The sequence below is a fragment of the Oryctolagus cuniculus genome, chromosome X (genome assembly GCF_051225735.1).
Source record: "Oryctolagus cuniculus isolate XC-2025 breed Fujian yellow rabbit chromosome X, ASM5122573v1, whole genome shotgun sequence".
In the NCBI taxonomy this organism is placed as follows: Eukaryota; Metazoa; Chordata; class Mammalia; order Lagomorpha; family Leporidae; genus Oryctolagus; species Oryctolagus cuniculus.
In genome coordinates, this window is record NC_142888.1 from 33525975 (window position 1) to 33551586 (window position 25612).

Sequence of the window (25612 nt, forward strand, 5' to 3'; positions counted from 1 at the left end):
TGGACGCAAACACCTGATCTTAGTATCCACATGAACACAAGCTCCAAAGCTGTACAGAAACAAACACCTGTGCTGACCTAGCATCTGACCACCTGATCTCTTTGTAGGAACATGTCATGATGCAGGCTGAGAAATCGCACCCCGAACTTGTTCAGGAACCCATAGAGTTCTCTACAAATAACTGCCTTCTTCTGTACAGAAACCCTTCCGCTGCTCAGCACAGGAACAACACTATGGAAACCGTACCAATCCCAGGCCGCACTCCATCCAGGAACATTTGCTCGATTCCTACAGTAACACCAGAAGTGCCCTGACCTTGTCCATGAATCGCTGTACTCATGCCTCACACAAAACTAGGACCTCCGCTCAGGAGAAAAAGAGAATAGAGAACCAAAGTTCTTATCTTGAAAAAGAATTCTGGCCGGCGCCTCGGCTCAATAGGCCAATCCTCTGCCTGCGGCTCCGGCACCCCGGGTTCTATTCCTGGTCGGGGCACCAGATTCTGTCCCAGTTGCCCCTCTTCCAGGCCAGCTCTCTGCTGTGGCCAGGGAGTGCAGTGGAGGATGGCCCAAGTGCTTGGGCCCTGCACCCCATGGGAGACCAGGATAAGCACCTGGCTCCTGCCTTCAGATCAGCGCAGTGCGCCGGCCGCAGCGGCCATTGGAGGGTGAACCAACGGAAAAGGAAGACCTTTCTCTCTGTCTCTCTCTCACTGTCCACTCAGCCTCTCAAAAAAAAAAAAAAAAAAAAAAAAAAAGGAATCCTAGGCAGAGAAAGGAAACTAAGGACTTAGACTCTGCAGCAGGGATCAATAAATGCTTTGGATCAAAGCCAGGCTGCAGGTGTTTTTACATTTTTAAAAAGTTGTTTTAAAGATGAGAGAAGAAAAAAAAAAAAACCTGGCCGGCGCCACAGCTCAATAGGCCAATCCTCTGCCTGCGGTGCCAGCACCCAGTGTTCTAGTCCTAGTTGGGGTGCCAGATTCCGTCTTGGTTGCCCCTCTTCCAGTCCAGCTCTCTGCTGTGGCCTGGGAGTGCAGTGGAGGATGGGAGGATGGCCCAGGTGCTTGGGCCCTGCACCCCATGGGAGACCACCTGGCTCCTGGCTTCGCATCAGCGTGGTGCGCTGGCCACAGTGGCCATTGGGGGGTGAACCAATGGAAGGAAGACCTTTCTCACTGTCTCTCTCTCTCTCTCTCACTGTCCACTCTGCCTGTCAAAAAAAAAAAAAAAGAGAGAGAGAGAGAGAGAGAGAACCTACCAACTATGCCACAGAGATGTTACATGGCCTGCAAAGCCCAATTACTTTCTGGCCCTGTATAGAGCACATTTGCTGACACTTGCTCTTGTGGGTATATCTCTTCTGATTACAGTAAAACGGGCCTTGGGGCCGGCGCTGTGACATAGTGGGTAAAACCACCGCTGCCTGCGGTGCTAGCATCCCATATAGGCAACAGTTCAAGACCTGGCTGCTCCACTTCCGATCCAGGTCTCTGCTGTGGCCTGGGAAAGCAGTGGAAGATGGCCCAAGTCCTTGGGCCCCTGCACCCATGTGGGAGGCCGGGAGGAAGCTCCTGGCTCCTGGCTTCGGATAGGCGCAGCTCCAGCCATTGTGCCCAACTGGGGAGTGAACCAACGGATGGAAGACCTCTCTCTCTCCTTTCTCTGTGTAACTCTTTCAAATAAATAAATAAATAAATAAATCTTTAAAAAGAAAAAAGAAAAATGGGCATTGACCCTTTGCAAGACTTCCTAGTCTATTGCTTTGCAGGCATAATAACCCCAGAATGTTCCTCAGCGTGTACTACTGTGTTTTTCTTTCGCCTGTATAGAGGTTTAAAGTTCTTCCATCTGTGAACCTCCTGTTCTGAACCAAGTCATGTTGAGGCAGGAAAAAAGCAAAAGAGGAGGCTGGAACGGGCGTCTTCAAGACGATCAGAGGGCCCCACTACTGGGTGGCAGGGCTGTCAATCTGTTCGTTACTCAGCGATGCTGAACCCCCAGACCGCTTATCTCTCCGGCCCCAGCTTACAGCCCGGTAGGAAATGGTGGAGAACGAGGGAGGGAGATTAGGACAAACTGGCCTCCTGCGGGGGCTATTTAGATTCAGGGTGCAAGTTGTGGGGGGTGGGGAGCGGACACAGGGACAACTCCCCCTACCTGCTAGGCACACACAGCTTGGGGGCAAGGTTACCCGCTGCAGGGGACAGAAAGGGCGAGCAGCCGCCTCCGAGTACCCCAAGCGCTATGATTATCACATTTTCCAGATGAGGAAATTGAGCAGAGCTGTTTCAGCAACTTGTTCAAGGTCACATGGGTAAGCCCGTAACCTCAGCTGGCTTATCTACAAAACAGCCTTAACAATGGGAACTACCTCCTAAAACTGTTTTGACAATGCCTTTCGCCATCACATTAATGAACGTTACTGTTACTTCCACTAAGACCGCTTCCACGCCAGGGCCCATTTTGCGGCAGAATATTAATAGCTAACATTCGGTGTTTCCTGTGTGCCACCGCGAGAACATTAACTTAGAAAGGCCTGACAACATTTATCACTCCCGTTGTGGCTACCAACTTCGCCCTCAGCCCATACACTAGCCCGCCTGTGCTACGTCATCACCGCGCGCCGCGCAGCAAACCGCGGGAAGACGGCAAAACACGCTTCCTTCCTAACTCCCTCGTTTTCTCGCTTGCTCTCCGAATCACCGCGCCGCACAGTTGGCGCCGGTCCGGAGGGTTCGTAAAGTGACTGGACAGAAACAGAGGGGACAGTGACCATAGCAGCCAGGGGCATGCACGGTGGGAGGGGCTTCGACGCGGGGAGGGACAAGGGTGAGCCAGAGCACCGCCTCAGAGCGCTGGCGCGCACTTTATACGCGCACAAACGGCTTGCGTTGCGTTCTGACGCGCCGGCCTGAAGTCACGTTGGCCCTCGCGAGGCGTGCGGCCCTGAGGCACCATCCCCGCTGTGGGCGGGACGTGGGCGGGCAGTAAGAGGGGGCAGGCCCAATGGAAACGAAAAGTTCCGGCACCCGCGGCCCCACAGGTCGTCGAGAAGTTGGCGGCGGCCGCAGAGGGCGGAGTTTGAGTAGTGGGCCGCGCCTAGAGAGCGGCTCTGGAAGAATTGGCCGGCATCGACAGCAAGGGCGGGAAGTAGGCGGAGGCCGGCGGGAGGCGGCTCGGGACTGGCTGAGGGGTTTTGGCGAAACGTTAGGGGTAGGGTTTAGGCGGGGGGGAAAGGAAGCGGCGGTGAGGAGCCGGGGTTTGTGGAAACGCTAGGGGCGTGATCTGGCGGAGGGGAAGGTACCGGGGCCGGCCCGAGGAGGGGTGGAGCCAAGTAATCGTTAAGGGTGGAGTCGAGGCCGGGGCTGGGTCTGGCTGAGAGAAAGGGTGGGTGATTATCCCGGGTGATAGGCCGGGAAAGGCAGGTTTGTGGAGGGCCGGGATCTGGGCGAGGCTTAGAGGAATGAAAGGGTTTAAGGGAGTGAGGCTTGGTAGAGTGAAAGGGGCGGTGATTGGCTAGGAAGGGCAGGCCTTAGCTCGAACTGATCCGAGGGGGTTCTAGGCTCAGTGAAACGACAAGACTGAGGAAAAGAAGAGTCGTGGAAAGGGGGCGGATCTGGTGGCACGGGCGGCACCCGGCGGTATAGACACCTCAGTGGCGGCAGAGGGCCTGGAGAGAGGCAGAGTTGAGAAGGCGGCGGGGAAGGAGATATTGTAAGGGAGCCGAGGCTAGGGGGCGGGGTCCTCAGGACACTCCGGCAGCCTCGCAGCCACGATCCCCACCCCCTCTCCCCTCCCAGAACCGCACCAGGGCCGAAATCTCCCCCACCATGTCCTCCACTGGCCCGGAGTCCACCACAGCCAGGTCCCGAAGGAGTAGGCACAACCCCCAGTCGTCCCCTCACGACTCCAGCGGCACCCCGGTGAGGCCCCAGACCTGCCCTGATGAGAGGGAGAGGGGGAGGGAGCAGCCATCCGTACGCTGGACTCTGACCCTTCTCTCTGATTGGCAGAAACGAAGTGTTAAGAAGGGCGCTTTACCTCGCTGCAGTCCCAACCTGCTAGAGATAAAGAAGAAAGGCAAAATGAAGAAGCTCAGCCAAGCAGCTGAAGAATACCTAATCACGGGGCTGCAAGAGCTGGTGAGAGGGGCCTGGCCGCGATTTAGCCTCCTGTGACAGTCTAAACCCCAAGGTTCCCCACCCTGGACAGCATGGGATATTCCCTCTGACTCAGGCCCCCAGATAGATCTGTGTCTCCCTCCCTCCTCTTTCCCCCCCGCTGCAGGATCTGGACTCTGAGGCCAAGACGCCGGCTGGCACTGGTTTGGTGTTCGATGATCAGCTCAATGAATTCCACTGCCTCTGGGATGACAGGTGAGGCGGGGTCCTCCAGGCAGTGCCCAAACAGGGGCAGATACACACACTTCGAGCCCCTTAGCAAGAACTAAGGCTTCTTTACACCAGCCTGGAGACTGGTAGCAGATGACTTAGGGAGGCAAGGCTCACGGGCGAAAGGGTTCTCTTTTAACCACCAGACATTTATGGAGTGCCTATTGTGTGCCTAGAGTTGACGAGAGAAATGTACCAAACAAGACAGGCAGGGGCCTTTCTCAGGAAGCTGATCAGTAAGTAGGAGGGTCAACCGTTAAGCTGCCAACAGTGGCTTGTGCGTTGTTTAATGAAGATGGACTTAAGACTAGGGGATCCAAGAGGGTTGGGTAGAGGACCCTAGACTAGCAAGAAGCCATCCTTGAGGAAGGGGCGTTTGTGCGAAACTGAAGAATCACACATCCTATTTACCCTGTGTTTCAAAAGGATCAACAACTTTTGACTTTGTGTCTGAGATATATTTAGTATTTGACCTCCCCTCACTACTTCCACTGATATCACCCACCTAGACTTGCAGAGTCCTCCTCATTGGTCCCCTGCTGCCAGCCTCATGCCTCATGTTCACACAGAAGCCTAAAAACATATGCATGCGTTGATGTTCTCTTTCTAAAAATACTTCAAGGACAGACCATTGCCCTCAAAGTAAAGTCCAAATTCTTCACTCTGGCCTCTGAAGTTGCATGTGACCCAGCTGCACATTACTTTTGCGACCTCATCAGCCAGTCCTCCCCCTCATTTGTTTCCCTTCAACATCACTCACACCAGTTCTCTCACAGCTCTTTCCAACATGCTAGGTACCCTCTGGCCTTGAATTTTGACTCTGGCTGAGCCCAGTTCTCCTCTCCCAGCCAGCTATCATATCTTAAGGAGACTTTCTTAAAGAAGGTTCTGCCTGCATGCTGCCCTGCCTCCCCCGCCCCCCATCTTAGATGTTTTCCTAGCCCGTGACATTGTTTGTTAATTATTATACTTAGGTGTTAACCAGATTAGTATCTATCTCCCCTGGCCCAACCTAACACTAATTCATGAGGGTGAAAGACTTTGTTAAGGGATATATATTTACCATCTGTTGAGCTAGAGATATAGCAGCAAACAAAACAAAAAAATCCTGCCTTCATGGGGGACCAGAGAAGAGAGTCAACGTATAAACCGAAGTGATTTCTGCCTAGTTTATTGTCCAGTTAACTTGAATGATCTTTTAAAAGTTGGCATTGTAAAAAAAACAACTTCCAAAAAGCTTTCTGACATAGAATTGAGACAATATTATCTTTATTCATGAGTTGGAAAGGAAAGAGGCTACGTGAAATAAATGTTCTGAGTGGGGCCATTAGGATGTCTTGCAGCTACGTGGTCAGTCAGTGCCACTGATATTGATCAGCCTGCATGTAGCAGGGCTCCCTTAATTGGATCTGAGGACTTGATCTTATTTTTAATCCTCTCAGCTTTCAATATATTGCCTAGAAGACTCAGTTACTACATGGTATGTGGTTGTTTAGGGGGAGAAATATAACTAGACAATTTGTCGGCTTTTCAGTTAAAAAAGACACAATTCATATGTTATGTCATCTTTTTATAATCACTGTTCCCATGTGCGGAACACTCTTCACTCTACTTGTGTGTCAAAAGAACCTTTAACATTAAAATAGATGACAAAACTCAGAAAACATCCATTATGAATTTGAAATACTTTCCAATAAAAGTAAGTGATAATAAAAATAATTTTTACTTGAGTCTAGTTTAATTTCTTAAAAGGACAGTGTTCAAACCAAAAGTAAATGCTACTGTATGTGAGAAAGAGAACTAGGGCAGGAGGGAGCGAAATAGCACAGTGGAGGGACTCCAGTCTTAAACAGGACGGTCAGGGAAGGCCTCACTGACACTTGAGTGGAGATCTGAAGGAGACGAGGGAGGGAAGCATCTGGAGGAGAGTATTCTAGGCAGGACAGCAATTAGACTGAAGTCCCTGGGGCAGCCTGAAGAGTACGTGGTTCCACTGAGAACCAGAGAAGAAATCTGAATAGGTGGAGCTAAGCCAGGGAAGGGGAGAGTGGTAGGATGTGGGTTCAGAGGTGGGGGGGAGGACTGGCTTTTACTGTTAGTAGTATGGGAACCATGAGAGGATTTTGAGTGGCCAAGATGCATGATCTGATCAGGGTTTTAACCAATGTCTGGCTGCTGTATGTAGAATGGACTGCTAGGGGACCAAGGGCAGAAGCTGGAAGGGTGGATGGAGAGATGTGGCGAGAGCAGACCTGGGGCTCCCCAGTGGCCCAATATATGCATCTTCATCTCCCCAGTTTCCCAGAAGGTCCTGAGCGGCTCCATGCCATCAAGGAGCAACTGATACAGGAGGGCCTCCTGGATCGCTGTGTATCCTTTCACGTGAGTCCCCCAGTCAGTGCAGTCCCCCAGAGGGCAGGGATCTGGCAGGACTTGGGCACAGCCTGTGCCTGAACCCTTTATTTCTCATGTCTTCTCAGGCGCGGTTTGCAGAAAAGGAGGAGCTGATGTTGGTTCACAGGTGAAGGCTTGGGAGCCTTGCAGGGATGGGGAGGAGGCTGCCTTGGACCAGCATGGGCAGGCTGGATGCTTTGGGAAGGAATGTTGTGGACTCTGGTCAGCCTTGGGCAAGTTGCTGGGCCTGTCTGAATCTGTATCATCACTTGTAACCAAGGGGCTAAGTAAACCTAAGTTCCTCGGGAAGATTCCTGTGTGTCTGGTGCTCAGAATGGGCCCTGATCTATCCTCAGTCCATGCTGAGCATTGTTATTGTCATCAGGTTGTGTAAACAGAGGGTGGGTGTATGGACAGGGGTCAGAGGGCTGCAGGAATCGAGAATAAGAGGCCTGGAGCACTATAGCTCAAGGAAAGCTCTCTTGGCAGAGGGAAGATATGAGCTGAGCTCTAGGAGGAGAAAAAGTGAGATGCAGAGGAAGGCTGAAGGGAGGAGGAACAGACAACTGGAACAGTCTGGCCAAGGGCCTGGGAGTAGGATTTGGTATAGCCAGAGCAGGGGGGCAGGGGACATTATTGGCAATGGCTAGGGGAAAAACAGGGAATGTGTCCTATATCCCAGCTGGTCCCTCATGGTGATAGCTGGGAAGGCATAATTTGACCACGTGTAGAAGGCTCACCCAGGGAGGGGACAGGGCCCTGAATCTCATCCTCTGTCTGTCCACAGCCTAGAATACATTGATCTGATGGAGTCGACTCAGTACATGAAAGAAGGGGAACTCCGTGTCCTAGCAGACACCTATGACTCAGTATATCTGCATCCGGTATGGATGAAAACTGTGGGGGCAAGCAGTCGCTGCAATCCTGGGGTCCCTGGAAGCAGCCAAGTGAACAGGGCTGTTCCCTCATTTATTCATACTCTGGCTCCCCACTGTCTCTCCAGAACTCATACTCCTGTGCCTGCCTGGCTTCAGGTTCTGTCCTCAGGCTGGTGGATGCAGTCCTGGGGGCTGAGATCCGGAATGGCATGGCCATCATCAGGTAGGACCCTCCAGCATTTCATATTTCACATTTCACACTTTTTAAAAGTCCTTCCTTCAAATGTAAATTAAATATATTAGTACGGTATGTAATATAGGCATGGATTCAAGAGTCAAAAGGTATCAAAGGGCAAGGATATAATAAAAAATCTTTTTTCCACTCTTGTCACTCAGACACGTACTTCCCTTCCTGGGAGGGAGTCATTATAACCAGTGCTTTGTGTATCATTTTACAAATATTCTTATTCAAGGAATAAATACTACATTTCATTGATTCTTTGGTGTACATTTGAAAATCTCAGTGACATCTCAGAATTTTATTAGCACCATTTTCTGCTTTGTTGTTGGCAAACATGGTGCATATTGTCATGGTTGGCATCTCTGAATTGATGGAATGCAGAAGATAGAGCCCTTCTTCTCCCCTCCCCTTTGTCACCCACAGATGGTAGTACTTGACACACTCCCTTCTGCACCATGCTCTTTCACTTAGCTATCTTGGAAAGCTTTCTCTAACACTATATACCTTAGACCCTGCTAGAACACCACTGCATCCCTGCACTTTCAGTGAACTAGTTTTTTATCAATGAGTATTTTGGTTTTGCCCAATCATTTGCAGTTTCAAAAAGGCCACAGCAAGTATGGCAGTACTTTATAAGCATGTTGTTTCACCCTCTTTCTTATATATAAGTTGTGGGCTCAATCCCCACTGCAGAAAGACTGGGCATGAGAATGTGTACATTGAGAACTTGAGTGAACACTTTCAAATCTCTTTGGTAGAGAGAGAGCAGTAGGTTGGCAGGGGAGGTGAGAATTCTAGGGCCCCAGTTCCTCAGTTGCTAACAGATTTGCAGGTATTGGCATTGGAGGAGTTGGTCCAGGATCAAGGAGCTAGGGGAGTCGGAGTCCTTCTCTGCAGACGAGAACCTCCCCCATCAGTGACCTTCTTTGTTCTGTCCAGGCCTCCTGGACACCACGCCCAGCACAGTCTTATGGATGGGTATTGCATGTTCAATCACGTGGCTGTGGCTGCTCGTTATGCTCAACAGAAGCATGGCATACAGAGGTCAGTGGCAGAGGGTGGGTGTGATAGGGGTGGCACAGGGTGGCCTGTCTGGGTCTGGGCTCTTCCCCCAGATTCACTTTAATCCCCTTGCACAGAACCCCCTCTTTTTCTTATAGGGTCCTTATTGTTGACTGGGATATACACCACGGTCAAGGAACACAGTTCATGTTTGACCAGGACCCCAGGTACACGCTAGGTGCTAGACTCCCAACTGCCCTCTACTGTTACAGGTTCAGCCAGAAAGAGCCCAGAAGGGGAAGGTGTTCACATGTATTAGGCCTGCCCTGGGCCCAGGACCAACACTGCTCTGTGTGTCTGTTCTCTTGTCTTATTTCATTCAGTGGCAGGGACTTCTGGGTTCCCTGTTTTACAGATAGAGGAACTAAGGTGTACAGATTAAGAGGTCTCAGAGAGAAGAAGGGGCAACAATAGGATCTGACCCCTGTTCACTAATGGACCCTTGAACTGGTTAAACCTCAAATTATTATTTTATCTCTTCTGATTGTGATAATATTACAAAGTACTTTTAAAAATACAGAAATGTCTAAGGCAGAGTCTCATAGTTCCCATCACCTCAGAAATAATTATTGGCAGTTTAGGTTATGCACTTAGATATATGAATATTCATTGTTATTATTAACACTACACAAAGTAACAGAATAATCCTCCACACACTCTTCAGCAACTTGCTTTTTCATTTCACAGCATATTGCAGATACCCTGTCCCATTAGTGCCTCTAAAAGCATTTTCTCCTTTGTAAAAACTGTACATGATTCCATTGTGTTGTTGAACCTCTGGTCATTTAACGCCAGGACATTAAGGTGCTTCTGTTTTTGCATTTATAGCACAAACACAATTGTAAATATATGATTTTTCAATTTTCTAAGCATAGCTGGAGAATGAATTTCTAGTAGTGAATTGCTAGGTCAGAGGGGCAGTGGGCTTAAAAGTCTGGAATATACTGTCAGGCTTCCCTGTAGAAAGGTACCATCTCACCCTGTGGAAAGGGATTGAATGAGTTTGTATCGGTAGGGCACATCACTAAGTAGGAGTCGTTTTATTCAGCATTCTGTCCAACTAACCACATAGCACCTACACAAGGTCTGTGGGATCCTGAGCTCCTGTGGCCCCTTACCCAACCTAGATAGTTCTTTAGAAAGTTATTTAATATTTCCCAGCATTCAGTGTTGTTGACAGGTATCGGATTTCAGTCTGCTCATTCCTTTCCAATTGTAATCTATTTTCCTTTCTGCCACATTGTATGTTCTTCCCTTTATCCCTAGTGTTCTAAACTTTTACTCCAACCCCCTCATTCTGCTTAGCACGTTTTATATCTAAAGACTCCTGGAAACTCCATGAGCTCTTTGGTCTTTTTTTCTACTGTGTTTTCTCTGTTCTCTTTTTCTACAATCCTGTAGTCAGATGTTAGACTTCCTGCATTGATTTCTCTATGTCTCTCTCTTTTTTTTATCTTGTGTTTTCTGTGTCTTTTTTCTTTGGCACTGTGTCCTAGAAGATTCCCTCAACTTTACCTTAAAGCCCTTCTGTTGAATTAGGTATTTAAACATTCCTTTTAATCTCCAAAAGCACTTTTTTCCTCTCAATTTCTATGCCGTCTCATTCCTGATATTGTTTTGATAGAGTACTGAGTTGTAAGTAAAAGTGCTTTAAGTTTTCTTTAGGAAATGTGGGCTGGAACTCTGGGCATTAGATGGGATCTTGCCAAATGCCTGAAAAAGCAGGCATAGGGCTTCTTTATTTTTCTTTTATTCCCTTGACCTTGCCAAAAGTCTGTCTATTTTACTTACCTTTTCCAAGCTGGTTTTTGGCCTTTTTTGATAATCTCTACTGAGTTATTGTATTTTTTTAAAGATTTATTTATTTGAAAGGCTAAGTTTACAGGTAGAGAGAGAGAGAGAGAGATAGATCTTCCATCCACTGGCCAGGAGCCAGAAGCTTCTTCCAGGTCTCCCGCATGGGTACTGGGGCCCAAGGACTTGGGCCATCTTCCACTGCTTTCCCAGGCCATAGCAGAGAGCTGGATCAGAAAGTAGAGCAGCTGGGGCTTGAACCGGTGCCCATATGGGATGCCAGTGTCAGAGGCAGCAGCTTTACCTGCTACACCACAATGCCAACCCCTGATTTTTTAATTTAAAAATTATATTTATGTATTTGAAAGTGGGGTGGCAGTGGCTCTTATCTCCTGGTTCAGTCTCCAAATGCCTACAACCTACAGGCCAAAATCAGCATCTAGAAACTCAATCTAGGTCTTCCATGTGGGTAGTAGGAGCCTAACTACTTGGGCTATTACTACTGCTTTCCCAGGGTCTACATTAGCAGGAAGCTGGAATCAAGAGCCAGTCACAGGGGCCGGTGCTGTGGCTCAGCGGGTTAATGCCCTGGCCTGAGGCACCAGCATCCCATATGGGCGCCAATTCTAGTCCCGCTGCTCCACTTCCGTTCCAGCTCTCTTCTATGGCCTGGGAAGGCAGTAGAAGATGGCCCAAGTGCTTGAGCCCCTGCACCCACGTGGGAGACCAGGAAGAAGCTCCTGGCTCCTGGCTCCTGGCTTCGGATCGGCGCAGCTCTGGCTGTTGTGGCCATCTGGGGAGTGAACCATCGAATAGAAGGACACCCCCCCTCCGCCACTCCTCTCTCTGTGTAATTTTGACTTTCAAATAAATAAATAAATAAATCTTAAAAAAAAAAAAAGAGCCAGTCACAGGTTGCAAACCAGGCACTCTGATGTGGGACTCAGATGTCCTAACCAGTATCTTAACTGCCAGGCCAAATAAGTGTCCCTGTTGTACTTTTTTATACTTCATTAATTTTTCTGATTTTTATCCTTAGTACTTTCTGCCTCCCATGTTTTTATTTTGTTCATTTCTGGCTTATTTTTTTAAAGGCAGCCATTTTACTTTCTTGCTTACTTTATATGTTAGATCTTGCCCTTCTCTTTGAAAAGTGGAGAAAGAGAGAGACAGGTAAACTAAAGATAAGTAGTTAAGGGTCTGGTGTTGTGGCACAATGGGTTAAGCTGCTGCTTGTAATGCCAGCATCCCCTATCAGAGTGCCCATTCAAGTCCTGGCTATTCCACTTCCAATCCAGCTTCCTACTAATGTGCCTGGTAAGTCAGTGGATGTTGGCCCAATTACTTGGGCCCCTGCTACCCACGTGGGAGACCCAGATAGAGTTCCTAGCTCCTGGCTTCAGCCTGCTCCAACCCTGACCATCGCAGCCATTTGGAGAGTCAAACAGCAGATGGAGAGTCAGTCTCTCTCTCTCTCTTTCTCTTTCTCTCTATGTTTTTCCCTCGCTGTCACTCTGCCTTTCAAATCAATTAATGAATATTTTAAAAATAAAGCTAAATAATTAAAAGAAACAAGTAAATTTGATGAATTAGTCCTTCAGTGAATTAGCTATTCATAATTGATTTGTGTGCATTGACCTGGTTCTGCACTTGATTTCTCCAGAAGTGAAAACTCAGGTCATTTTGGGTGCCCTCCCCAACCTGATCAGCATGGAAGAGGGTCTTTTGTTGCCCCCAGAGCTTCAAAGTATCCTCTCCAGTATCCTCTCTTACTGTATGACATGATTTCTCCCATTCTGTGATCTATCTGGGTTGATAATTATTAGAAATTCATTTACTATCTTTCTTTTTCAAGATGTATTTTATTTATTTGAAAGGCAAAGTTACAGAGAGTCAGGAAGAGAGAGGTCTTCCATCTGCTGGTTCACTCCCCAAATGGCTACAATAACTGGAGCAGTGCAGATCCAAAGCAGCCAAGAGCTTCTTCCAGGTCTGCTATGTGTGTGCAGGGGCCCAAGGACTTGGGCCATCTTCTACTACTTTCCCAAGCCATAGCAGAGACCTGGATTGGAAGTACAGCAGCCGGGACTTGAACCAGCACCCATATGGGATGCCGGCACTGCAGGCGGTGGCTTTACCTGCTACACCACAGAGCTGGCCCCTTTTACTGTCTTAATTGGAATGGTAGAACGAATATTTATCTCTCAGTGTCAAAAATAAAGCAATAATTTCCCACCCCACTCAAGACCAGAACTTTTGCTTAGGTTTCATTCTGCAATTCCAAGATATTTCCCTCAGTGTTTTTTTTTTTTAAAGATTTATTTTGTTTAATTGAAAGAATTACAGAGAGAAGTAGAAACAGAGAGAGAGGTCTTCCATCCGCTGGTTCACTCCCCAAATGGCCGCAACAGCTGGAGCTGGGCCGATCTGAAGCCAGGAGCCAGGAGCTTCTTCCAGGTCTCCCAAGTGTAATCAGGGGCCCAAGCACATGGGCCATCCTCTGCTGCTTTCCCAGGTATATTAGCAGGGAGCTGGATAGGAAGTGGAGCAGCTGGGACTTGAATTAGCATCCATATGAGATGCTAGCACTGCAGCCCTGGAATTTAACCTGCTGCGCCATAGTGCCAGCCCCTTTGCCTCAGTTTTAAGAATCCTTTTATGGGCCAGCACTGTGGCTTAGTGGGTAAAAGCTGCCACCTGCAGTGCTGGCATCCTATATGGGTGTTGGTTCTAGTCCCAGCTGCACCTCTTCCGATCCAGCTCTCTGCTATGGCCTGGGAAAGTAATGGAAGATAGCCCAAGTCCTTGCACGCACATGGGAGACCTGGAAGAAGCTCCTGGCTCCTGGCTTCAGATTGGCCCAGCTCTGGCTTTTGTGGCCATTTGGGGAGTGAAGCAACAGATGGAAGACTTCTCTTTCTGTCTACCTCTGCCTCTGCGTCTGCTTCTGGCTCTCTGTAATTCGGCCTTTCAAATAAATAAATAAATCATTTTTTTTAATAATCCTTTTATATCAAGTACATTAAATCTCACAGTTAACCTTTTCAGCATTTGTAAAAATGTGACTCTTAAATTTGGCTACATTTATTGTTTACTATTACTTGCATTTCCCTATAAAAGAGGAAAATTGCTGCTTTATTAACTTCTTTCTGGAGCAAGGAAAGGGGTGGATGAACAGATGAATAGATGGATGGATGGGAGGATAGATGATCAATTACTTATTTTGCTTTCCCCAGTCAGAAGTAATCTATCCCCTAGCCCCCTACTGGGCTTTCTGTCAGAACACGTTTTTTCAGTATCTGTTTTCCATGCCAGTCCCTGTTACCATTCTGAATGTTCACTTTCTCCCCTATGAAATAGACAGTACAGTAGTAGAGAAGACCCATAAGGTGTTGGCAAGGAGGAACTACTCCTGCACTGACCTTATGACAGCCGCAGCCACTTGCACACAGAGAACCAAGTTTTTCCCCTCCTCACTCCTGGCCATAGGTCTCACCACTTCCTTTGAATCACTAAGCTCCCCAGACTGGCCTGAGGTCCCCCGAACTAAGGGCCTCATGCCCCATGTGGACTTCCAGAGTCACATGTCTTGTCCTGCTTTTCCTACCTTGGTCACAAGGGCAAGTAATGGGCAGATATGGTCTAGAGTTCCCCACAGGATCAGAAGCCCTCAGGGACTGGGATAGATCCAATAGCTCTTGGGGTCTCAGAGCTGAGCCTGCAATTGGGTGAGTACTGAGGAAGCAGTGATGTTTGCTGAGGAAGGGGTTCCATTAGGAGACCAAATGAAAGAGTGAGTGAGATGTTAGAAAAACAAATGGAAGAGTTAATGGATGGGAAGATAAATAAATTAGCAGTTGAATGAAAGGATAAATTAATGGAAGAATGCATGTACAAATTTAAGAATGGGGAAATTATAAATGAATAAGAATGAGAGGTTGGATGTAGAAATGAGTGGTTGAGTAAAGTGTGGCAGCTGTGTTTTGGGGGTGTCTGGAGGGATTGACTTTTCCAACTCCATCACCTCTTTTTTCTTTCTGCATCCAGTGTTTTATATTTCTCCATCCACCGCTATGAGCAAGGTCGATTCTGGCCCCATCTTCCAGCCTCTAACTGGTCCACCACAGGTTTCGGCCAAGGTCAAGGATATACCATCAATGTGCCTTGGAACCAGGTCAATGTCTGCCCACTCTCTGCCCCCAAGTGAGGCCCAGCCCTGCCCTTCCATCAGCACCAGGGGACAGGTAGCTGACCACCCCCCATCATGGCTCTGTCTGCAGGTGGGGATGCGGGATGCTGACTACATTGCTGCGTTCCTGCACATCCTGCTGCCAGTCGCCTTTGAGGTCCTAGGGGTCTGGAAAGTGTTGGGTGAGGGACGACGCTGAGGGATGGGTAATGTGGACAGGTAGCCTCATGTAATTCATTCCTCCCTCAGTTCCAACCTCAGCTGGTCCTTGTGGCTGCTGGATTTGATGCTCTCCAAGGGGACCCCAAGGTAAGGCAACCTCCCTGAGGTTCTAGGTGGGCAGAAGGGGCTGTCCAGGGGCAAACTGACCTTCTTTGTCTCCCCAGGGCGAGATGGCTGCCACTCCAGCTGGGTTCGCCCAGCTAACCCACCTGCTCATGGGTCTGGCAGGAGGCAAGCTGATCCTGTCTCTGGAGGTGAGTGACTCACTTTCATCTCTCAGTTTGTAGACCCTGTCCATGGAGGGCTTAAGAACAAAGCTTTTGAGTCCAGCAGGAATTCCCAGCCCAGCATTGCCACCTACTAGCTGGACAGCCTAGCATAAGTCAGTTACCTTCCATGTGGGCATAATGATAATGGTAATCATCAGTGAATTAAATAAGGTCCTCTATGTTCCTGTTGCTTAACGTGCAGTGTATACCCTAGTATTACTGTTTTTCACTGTTACTTTTCCCTGCTCTGGTCCTTTCCTCAACCCCCAACTCCTTCGCTCAGGGTGGCTACAACCTCCGTTCCCTGGCGGAGGGCGTCAGTGCCTCGCTCCATACCCTTCTGGGAGACCCTTGCCCCATGCTGGAGTCCCCTGGTATCCCCTGCCAAAGGTGAGCTCAAATGGAAGAGGGGAAAAGCAGGACTCTCACTGCCCACCTCGGAGGCCATTTCATCACAATTGCCCCTTCCCTGCCCTCCAGTGCCCAGAATTCACTCTCCTGTACTTTGGGAGCCCTTGAGCCCTTCTGGGAATTCCTTGTGCGATCAGGTAGGAAGCGGGGAGTGGGCTTGATGGGCTGGGCATGGAATGAGCTATGGAGGAACCTCAGGCTGTCTCCATTGGGCCCTGGTTTCAGGCCTCCCAACCCCTTCATAACTTTGGGTCAGCTGAGTTCCAGAGTATTACAGGGATCTAGCTTGGGAGAGCAAGGTGAATGTGACCTCCTCTTGTAGTTGAGACCATCGAGGAAGACAGCATGGAGGAGGACAGCATGGAGGAGAGTGAGGAGTCCGGATTCTGGGAGCCCCCGGTGCTGCCTATGCTGACATGGCCGGTGCTGCAGGCTCGCACAGGGCTGGTCTATGACCAGCGGATGATGAGTCACTGCAACTTATGGGACAAGTACGCAGTCAGAGGGCTGGGATGTGGGGTTTATGGCTGCCTCCCCCACAGGCACTCAGCCCCTATCTCTGGTTCTCCCACACTAATAGCCACCATCCCGAGACACCCCAGCGTATCTTGCGTATCATGTGCCATCTGGAGGAGTTGGGCCTTGCTGGACGCTGCCTCAACCTACCAGCACGACCTGCCACTGATGCTGAGCTGCTCACTTGCCACAGGTCACATCTTTGGGCCCAGGGTTGGAACTGTGACTGTGGCCATGATTGGGACTCAGGGGTGGGAGCTTAGGGTTACCCTCACCTGTGTGGGAGCTGCTGCTGGACTGAGAAGGGTCCAAGTTCTGGTCTGGGAGCAGGCCCCAGGGAGGAAACAGAGCCACCTCACTGTCCACTGGCTGCCCCTCTTTGTGCCCCCAGTGCTGAGTATGTGGAGCGTATCCGGGCCACGCAGAAGATGAAGACCCGGGAACTACATCGCGAGGGTGCCAACTTTGACTCAATCTACATCTGCCCCAGCACCTTCACCTGTGCACAGCTTGCCACTGGCACCGTCTGCCGCCTGGTGGAGGCTGTGCTGGAAGGAGAGGTGCGGCCTCTGGCCTGCCATGTGGGGCTACCCACGATGGCTCGGAGATAGTTGGACCAGGCCTGAGAAAAGGGGCTGTGGGGAGGGGTCATTGCTCGCTAAGAGGGCCACCTAGAGGGTGGGGGTTCCCTCACAGTTGGGTGAAGTAGTGAAAGGAAGTGTAGTGAAGAAAGGGGAAGGTAAGTAAGAGAGCAACCTTTCTCCCCACACTCCCCCAGGTTTTGAATGGCGTTGCCCTGGTACGCCCCCCAGGACACCATGCTGAGCAGGATGCCGCTTGTGGTTTCTGCTTTTTCAACTCTGTGGCAGTGGCTGCTCGCCATGCCCAGGCCATCAGTGGACGTGCCCTGCGGTAAGACATTCTGATTCTTGGGACCTGGATGTCCCCCAGCCCAAAGTATAATCAACAAGCTCCATGTACAGCTCCCAGGACTTACTTGGAAATAAGCAGGGGTCAACTGCTCAGCACTTATCCAAAAAAGGACAACAAAGGAGGCTGGTCAGTGCCTACCCAGCTCAGACCTCCAGATTGGGGCACCTGGGCGCTTTAAACCAGGTCTCAGGTCCCACCCTAGCATTTATGGTCCTCAAAGGCCATCCCAACAGAACCCAGGTTGAGGCTCCAATGCTTCCTCTTGAAGACATGGGGTCCACTTAGCTTCTCAGCGCCCAGCCCTGAGAGCTTACTTAGGCCCAGAGTGCAGCCCTCAGACCTAGCCCTCATCCTTACACCAATAGGACCCAAAAGCCAGATGCTCGGTGCTTTCTCAAGAGACACAAGATCCCGTTCCTTAGCACCAAATGTCCCTGCAGACCCTAGGGGTCTATACCCAGCATTTACCCATGGGGTGAATGTCCTGGGATACTGAGGAGCTGTCCCCTTCCTAGGGTCCTGATTGTGGATTGGGACATCCATCATGGTAATGGGACTCAGCACATTTTTGAGGATGACCCCAGGTGAGGTACTGGGGCTGGGGGCAGGAGTGTGGTCAGGGAGGTGGGCGAACCATGCCTCATTGGGGGCTAGGGGACCCCTAACCATGGCCCTCTCTCTGCCCTATCCCTGGCAGTGTGCTCTACATATCCCTGCACCGCTATGATCAGGGCACCTTCTTCCCCGTGGGGGATGAGGGTGCCTGCAGCCAGATGGGCCGGGCTGCGGGCACAGGTTTCACTGTCAACGTGGCCTGGAATGGGTCCCGCATAGGGGATGCTGACTACCTGATGGCCTGGCATCGTCTGGTGCTTCCCATTGCATACGAGGTATGGCTCAGGATGTGTGTGACGCACCTGTGCAGATGGTAGCACGTGGCTACCTTCTTGGGAGTATATGTATGTGTCTGACTGATCACGTCACGAGACTGATTATATGAGACAGCCTGTGGGTGGCTACAGGGATGGCTTTCAGGGGATGGGGGTTGACTGTGACAGCCTTACATGCCTGTCTGCACAAGTGGCTTGTGGGTGAGTGCCTTCTCTGTGTAACATTGTATGCGTGGGCTTCTGTGTGAGGACTTTCTGGATGTGTGGCAGTGGCCTGTGTGGATGTGTCTGCCATCATGAATGCCTGTCTGGTGTGAGGGTGACCATGGGTCACACTGTCTCTGGAATTGTGTATGCAAGGAAGGGCAGGGATTTGAGCATGTATGCATACCCCTCTGTGCAGGTGGCTATCTGTCACCACCTTTTTTCTGCATGCTGAGTGCGATATGTCATTGGTTGCTGCTCTCTCTGTGACAGCCTGTATGGAACTCTCTGGATGTTGAAGGCTGTGTGGGACATCTATCTTTGTGTCTGTCTGTTAGTCCAGGCTTTTTGCATGTGCCTCTGATAGGGGAATGTGGCCTGGCTGTGGCTGCCTTCTCTGTGTGAACTGGGATGACTGTGGTGCTTACGTGATTAACCCTGCAAAGCTGGGCGTGGGTGTGCACCTTTAGATCTGTGTGTGTGACTATTCATGGGTGGCCAGAGCCACCTTCTGTGTGTGTGCAACTGTGTGTACAGGTGACTGCCTCCCGTGGACGCAACAGCACATGAGACCATTGTGACCGTGGACCATTTTCACTTCTGAGGAACTTTGCGTGACCAGTGTGAATGAATGATCCTGGCATTCACAGGACTGTCTCTGTGAGAGTATGTGTGGCTGCATGTCATCATCTTGTCCTGTGTGTGGCACTTCCACTGTCCACACAAGTGTGTGTGTGTACCTCTATTTGGCACCGTGTGTATAAAATCCTGTGTCTTGCACCTGTGTGTCCCATGTTTGACCCTGGAGTGCATGTGGATGGAGATATGTGTCTGTCTCTCCATTTCTCATGTCACCATCTCTTGACATCTGAGTCTCCATGTATCATGTCTCTGTATTTCATGACTCTGCCTCATGTCCCTGTCTGTCCATTTTAGTGTTATCATGTCTTTAAGTTCATGTCTGGTGTGTCCACATCTCTAGCAAACTGCATTGTGTCTCTGCTTCTCCTGTCTCTAATTCTCTATCTCCTGTGTTTCCCTGCCTTCCCCTTCCTGGTTGTCAGGTCCCTGTTCTTGCATCTCCCAGCCCCTGTCTCCATTACTTGAGTTGCATCTCCATGTCTTCATCTTTCCTTATCTCCCACATCTTTGGGTCTCCACGTCTCTAAGTCTCATCACTAACTGCCTACCAAAGCCAACCCCTGAATGAGCACACGTCTCTTCTCTCCCTACTCAGTTTAACCCAGAACTGGTACTGGTCTCAGCGGGCTTTGATGCTGCACGAGGAGACCCACTGGGGGGCTGCCAGGTGTCACCTGAGGGTTATGCCCACCTCACCCACCTGTTGATGGGCCTTGCTGGTGGCCGCATTATCCTTATCCTAGAGGTAAATCGCTTTTGGTCCCTGTCCCCATGGTGGGAGGGTACTTTGGAAGAGTTGGCTGCATCACTTGGGGCAGTTTTCCAAAGATCCCCTTTGAGTGTCCCCACATAGGATTGTTGGCACATACTAGGCACTAAAAAGAACACCACCCACATTAACAGCTGTAATTCAGTTCTCACTATATACAAAGACAAAGCAGCTTTATGAGGTAGAATCTACTCACCTCAACATTTTCCTCTCTGAAGAGCAGGAAAACTGGAGCATGGGAAGGTGACATGCCTAGCCTGAGGTCACACATTTAATAGCAGGGCCAGCACTTGAACTCATGCAGGTTGGCTCCAGAGTCTGCTCATTACCACCACCTGAACTGCCTCTAACACACTCCTGGGACAAAGTAAAATCACTGAGCTTTTGTAAATCTCTCAGTGCCCCCACCCTTTGTGCCTCAGTTTCTTTATCTGTAAGATGGGGCTGCCTAATCCTGGAAGAGTGCTGGGCATGTGGTAAGCGCCAGGTGAATGCAGTATCTTACTGTCATCCATTGTTCAGACATGAATTTGTCCCTCTCAGCAATGGTGCTGTGCTGTAATTTTCACTACACATGAGGAAAGTAAGTCACAGAGAAATGAAGTGGCTTGCAAAAAGTCCCACTTGTAGTGTGTCCAGGACTTCTTGGGACAGGGCAGCATTGCAGTTAAGAACATGGACGATTTTGTCAGCTAGTCCAGGTGCAAACTCTGGCACTGCCTCCTCAGCTGTTGTGACCTCAGATAAGTCCTCTAACTACTCTGAGCCTGTTTTCTCCATCTGGAAAAAGAATAGAGACTAGGAGTACTGTAGAGCAGGGGTGGGCAACAGTCAGCCCATGGGCCATGTAAGGCTTGCAAAATCATTTGGTTTGGGCCCTGCCAAGGCAACTGCAGGCAGGACTCAAGATTCAATCAATCTATAGCAGGCTCATCTTTAAGTTGATAATTTTGTATAGCCCGCAAATGAAGTTATAAATATCCAAATAGCCCTTGGCAGAAAAAAGGTTCTCCACCCCTGCTGTATAGCATATGAAGAAGGTCAGGACAGTGCATGCAGAGAGAAAAACCAATTGTTCCCATACTAAATCAAGGCAGGGGCATTTTTTCCCCTGAACTTCTTAAACTTTTGTTTATACGATTTATTTGAAAGGCAAAGAAAGAGGCATAAAGAGATCTCCCATCCACCAGTGCACTCCATAAATGCCTGCAAAAGTCAGGCCAGGCTGAAGTCATGAGTCTGGAACTCCAGCTGAGTCTCCCACATGGGTTGCAAGGACCCAACTACTTGAACCATCACTTGCTGCCTGCCAGAATGTACACCAACAAGAAGCTGGAGTTAGGTGCCAGAGCTGGGACTTAACCCAGGCACTCTGATATGGGGTGTGGACATACCAAGCAGTGTCTTGTGCAGGTCAGATCAGTGGTTTCTGCATGGTGTGAGGCCAAGTGTTCTTGAACAATGTGAAGACAGATTTATGTGTAGCATGAGGACAAATACCTGTATAAATTGAGTACTTGTGGTTGTGAGGATTAGGCCAGTTAATGTACCTGAGGCATTTAAATTAGGGCCGGGGTTCTGGCATTCTGGTGCAACAGGTTAAGTTGCCTCTTGTGACACCAGCATCCCATATCAGACCACTGGATTTAGTCCTAGCTCCTCCACTTCTGATCCAGCTCCCCACTAATGCACTTGGGAAAGCAGCAGAAGATGGCCTGAGTATTTGGGCCCTTGCCACCTACATGGGAGACCTGGATGGAGTTTGGGCTCCTGGCTTTGGCATGGCCAAGCCCCAGCCATTGTGGCCATTTGGGGAACATACCAGTAGATGGACTGATCTCTCTCTCTCCACTCCCCTCCCCTCTATGTCACTCTGCCTTTCAAATAAATCCTTTAAAAAATAGTGCCTGGTACACAGCAAACACTCAATGTCAGCTGTTACTAACACTATGTCAGTATTGTTACTGTTACCTTGCACTTTACAACACAATTTACCTTCTTCCACAAACCATCCTATATGATGTGTATTGTCCACCTTACAGGTATGGGTTCTATTCACTTGTTCCCAGCACCCCCCACCATCTCCAGGCTTGGAGGCCGCAGAAGAGGAAGGGTTGGGAGATAGGACATGTTGCCCTCCAAATTCCCTGATGAGCCCCTACCATCCCTGTCCTTCTCCTTTTCCTCATAAAGGGTGGCTATAACCTAACATCCATCTCGGAGTCTATGGCTGCCTGCACCCGCTCCCTTCTTGGAGACCCACCACCCATGCTGGCCCTGCTGCGACCCCCACAATCAGGGGCCCTGGCCTCAATCACTGAGACCATCCAGGTCCATCGCAAATACTGGCGCAGCCTGTGGGTCATGAGTGAGTGGACATGGGGGATTGGGGACAGTGGGGGGACTCAGGGAAGGAGGGAGTTGGGGGAGGGATGAGAGGCAGGAAAGAGAACACCCACACTCAAGGATCTCCCTCCATGATTTCAGAGGTAGAAGACAAGGAGGGACTGTTCAGTTTTAAGTCAGCTACCAAGAAGCCACCTCGACCAGCTAATCGTGGGCCAGCTGAGGGGATGACCACACCAGAAAAGAATGTTCTGGAAGCAGGCACGGGGAAGGCCACCTCAGCCCTATCTGCAGGAGAGTCCATTCCAGGCCATACTGAATCAGAGACAGCTGTGATGCTCCCTGAGGCCCATTCCTCACAGGCAGCCACAAGGTTAGCCACCCTGTACCACACCACCTCAGAGGTGGGCATGGGAGGAGCCATGATGGACCAGACCACCTGGGAAGCAGCCACAGGGGTAGCCACACCAGACCAGACCACCTCAGAGGAGTCTGTGGGCGGAACCTCACTGGACCAGACCACCTCAGAGGTTTCCATGGGGGAAGCCATGCTGGACAGTATCATTTCAGAGGAAGGAGACACGCTGAACCAGAACACCTCAGAGGAGGCTGTGAGGGCAGCCAAGCTGATCCAAACTCCTCTAGCCTCAAGCATAGATAACCAGACGCCCCCAACCTCACCTGTGCCAGGAGCCATATCCCAGATATCCCCTAGTCAGCTGACTAGGAGTCTCAGAACCTTGAAACTAAGCGATGAAGCTCAGGTAAGGCCCACAACACCCAGGTAGAGGGAAGAAGGGCCAAGAGTCTGGCCTCTTCGATACACCTTTTGCTTCTGTGTGTCCAGAAGACCTCAGAATCTCAGATTCCAGAAGAGGAGGGCCTACTAGCAGAGGCAGCTGGAGGTCGGGATGTGGATGATGTGACACTGATGCAGGGACCAGGGAACCTTGCTGACACTGACCAGGTGAGCTCAGGGAGAGGCTGGGTTGCAGCCTCCTCTTACCTATCCACATCTTCAGGTAGGAGATGTGATGCAGGAACATATAATGGGGGAATAGGACCCCCCCAGCTGACTCAGTTTCATCCACTCCAGGCCATGTTTTATGCTGTGACACCAATGTCCTGGTGTCCTCATTTGGTGGCAGTAAGCCCCAAACCTGCAACAGGCCTGAATGTGACTCAACCTTGTCAAGACTGTGGAACACTCGAGGAAAATTGGGTGTGTCTGTCTTGCTATGAGGTATGGAGCAGAGGAGGGGATTGGGGTGGAGGCTGGTCCAGGAGCAAACTTTGGTAGGTGCTGACCCCTGCCTGATACTCCCCAACCTCAGGTCTACTGCAGCCGTTTTGTCAATGCCCATATGATCCAACACCATGAAGCCTCTGGACACCCACTGGTCCTCAGCTACGTTGACCTGTCTGCCTGGTGTTACCTCTGCCAGGCCTATGTCCACCACCAGGTGGGCCCCGGGCAGACCCTCTAATGTGCAAACTCATGGCCCAAACATGTACATGCACTACTTATGTGATGGGTAAGGGGAGAGCACAGATCCCTTTGCACAATTGCCTCAGGATCCTTTTTTGTATTGTGGGGGCTGTGGGATAGCCCAGGAGACAGAGTGGTTGAAGACTGGAGTGGAGGCAAGCCTCCTGGCTGAGGCAGAGTGTTCTGCACTCTCTCTCACCTACCCTGTTCTTGCTACTCCCCAGGCTCTCCTAGATGTGAAGAACACGGTGCACCAGAACAAGTTTGGGGAGGACATGCCCCACCCACACTAAGTCCCAGAACGTGCTCCCTCTTCTCCACCTTCTGAGGCCCAAGACAGACCAGCCTTAGTTCATTCCAAGCTCTACCTTGGATGAGGGGGAGCCTCTCTCTCCATCTCGACTTAAATATCCTTTGCAACTCCTCAAGGGTGCTTATTTAAGTGTATATACTTTTAAAAGGACTGTGATGATCAGTTGTGGATTTTCCCCTGCCCACAACCTGCTCAAGGGACAACACTACCCCACCCCACAAGGAAAAGAGGAGCTCAATGTTTCCAAAGGGGTGCTGCAATCACAAAGGCTAACACTGGAGGAAGGGGGGAGCAACTGGCAGGTGTGGAGGGGTTGTGTATGTAATAAAGTGTGAAGTTACAAAACATGGAGAAAGCGTTTTAACTTTGAGTAGGTAGAGAATCCTGCATCCCAGGCCAATGAGAAATGAAGGAATATGGAATGGGTCTTCATCAGTTCAACCTTTCCCTCACCACCCATTGCACAAAAAAACCAACTCATTGAAAATATACCAGGCAGCTCCAGTAGAGTAAGTGGTAGAAACCATTAGAAAATGAATATCTGATTTAGAAATACAAGGATACTCCAAAAAGTTCATGGAAAATAGAATTTATAGGTATGTTTAGTTTGGTGCAAAAATTTGAAATCCATGCATACAAGGGGTCTTCACAAAGTTCATACAGGGGCTGACGCTGTAGTGCAGCAGCTTAAGCCTCTGCCTGCAGCACTGGCATCCCAAATGGGTGCTGGTTCAAGTCCCAGATGCTCCTTTTTCTGACCCAGCTCCCCGCTAGTGTGCCTGGGAAAGCAGTGGAGGATGGCCCAAGTCCCTGGGCCTCTGTACCTACATGGGAGACCTAGAAGAAGTTCCTGGCTCTTGGCTTCAGCCTGGCCCAGCCCCAGACGTTATGGCCATTTGGGGAGTGAACCAGCAGATAGAAGATCTCTTTCTCTCTGTAACTGCCTTTCAAATAAATAAATAAATCTTTTAAAAAATATTCATGCAAATGCATATTATGGGGGCAGGAGTTTGGCACAGCAGTTAAGATGCTGCTCTGGATGCCCACATTCCATATCTGTGTGCCTGGGTTTAGATCCCAGCTCTGCTTCTAATTTTAGCTTCCTGATAATAAGCACACTGGGAGAGAGCAGATGATGACTCAAGTATTTGGATCCCTACCACCCATGTGAGAGAACAAGATTGAGTTCCAGGTTCCTGACCGCTGACTGGGCATTTGGGGAGTGAATCAGTAGATGAAAGACTGTCTCTCTGCTTTTCTGCTTTTGAAGTAAAAATTTTTTTTAAAGATTATTTATTTGAAAGGCAGAGTTACATAGAGGCAGAGAGAGAGAGACAGAGAAATCTTCCATCTGCTAGTTCACTCCCCAAATGGCTGCAATGGCCAGAGCTGCGTCTATCCGAAGGCCAAGAGCCAGGAGCTTTTTCCGGGTCTCCCATGTAGGTGCAAGGGTTCAAGGACTTGGGCCATCTTCTACTGCTTTCCCAGGCACATTATCAGGGAGCTGGATCGGAAGTGGAGCATCCAGGACTCAAACTGGTGCCCATATGTGATTCTGGCATTGCAGGCGGCAGCTTTACCTCCACAGCACTGGCCCCAGTAAAAATATTTTTAAGATGCATATTGTGAGCAAACTATACATGGATTTCAATTTTTT

The 25612-nt window shown here is 49.7% G+C and overlaps 1 protein-coding gene across 18 annotated transcripts; it reads left to right on the forward strand.

Annotated features, from left to right (window-relative positions):
* The first annotated feature begins 2945 nt into the window (after positions 1 to 2945).
* HDAC6 (histone deacetylase 6) lies at positions 2946 to 24300 on the forward strand. 18 transcript variants are annotated; one of them, XM_008272585.5, is made up of 29 exons: positions 2946 to 3152; positions 3803 to 3925; positions 4016 to 4144; positions 4290 to 4378; positions 6691 to 6775; positions 6874 to 6914; positions 7575 to 7671; positions 7791 to 7888; positions 8846 to 8950; positions 9067 to 9135; positions 14810 to 14936; positions 15043 to 15108; positions 15201 to 15260; positions 15338 to 15427; positions 15726 to 15832; positions 15923 to 15990; positions 16176 to 16344; positions 16434 to 16562; positions 16761 to 16929; positions 17148 to 17281; positions 17818 to 17886; positions 18000 to 18192; positions 19634 to 19783; positions 22001 to 22175; positions 22295 to 22917; positions 23001 to 23120; positions 23250 to 23396; positions 23488 to 23616; positions 23867 to 24300. In XM_008272585.5, the coding sequence occupies exons 1-29, from the start codon at positions 3009 to 3011 to the stop codon at positions 23933 to 23935; spliced, it is 3774 nt and encodes a 1257-aa protein (XP_008270807.1). In that variant the 5' UTR covers positions 2946 to 3008; the 3' UTR covers positions 23936 to 24300. The 18 variants fall into 18 exon arrangements, 16 of the variants coding, with proteins under 16 accessions (XP_008270807.1, XP_069923122.2, XP_008270808.3 ...); XR_007912035.3 differs by having other exon boundaries at positions 2989 to 3215; positions 22295 to 22526; XM_070067021.2 differs by having other exon boundaries at positions 2994 to 3215.
* Positions 24301 to 25612: the final 1312 nt, after the last annotated feature.

What these genes read in the sequence shown, in the direction of transcription:
- HDAC6 (XM_070067021.2), top strand. Translation starts at nt 3,009, where the DNA reads ATGGAAACGAAAAGTTCCGGCACCCGCGGCCCCACAGGTCGTCGAGAA. An exon ending in AATGGCATGGCCATCATCAG is followed by an intron (nt 7,889 to 8,845) that starts GTAGGACCCTCC and finishes TGTTCTGTCCAG; the next exon opens with GCCTCCTGGACACCACGCCC. An exon ending in GGAATTCCTTGTGCGATCAG is followed by an intron (nt 15,991 to 16,175) that starts GTAGGAAGCGGG and finishes CTCCTCTTGTAG; the next exon opens with TTGAGACCATCGAGGAAGAC.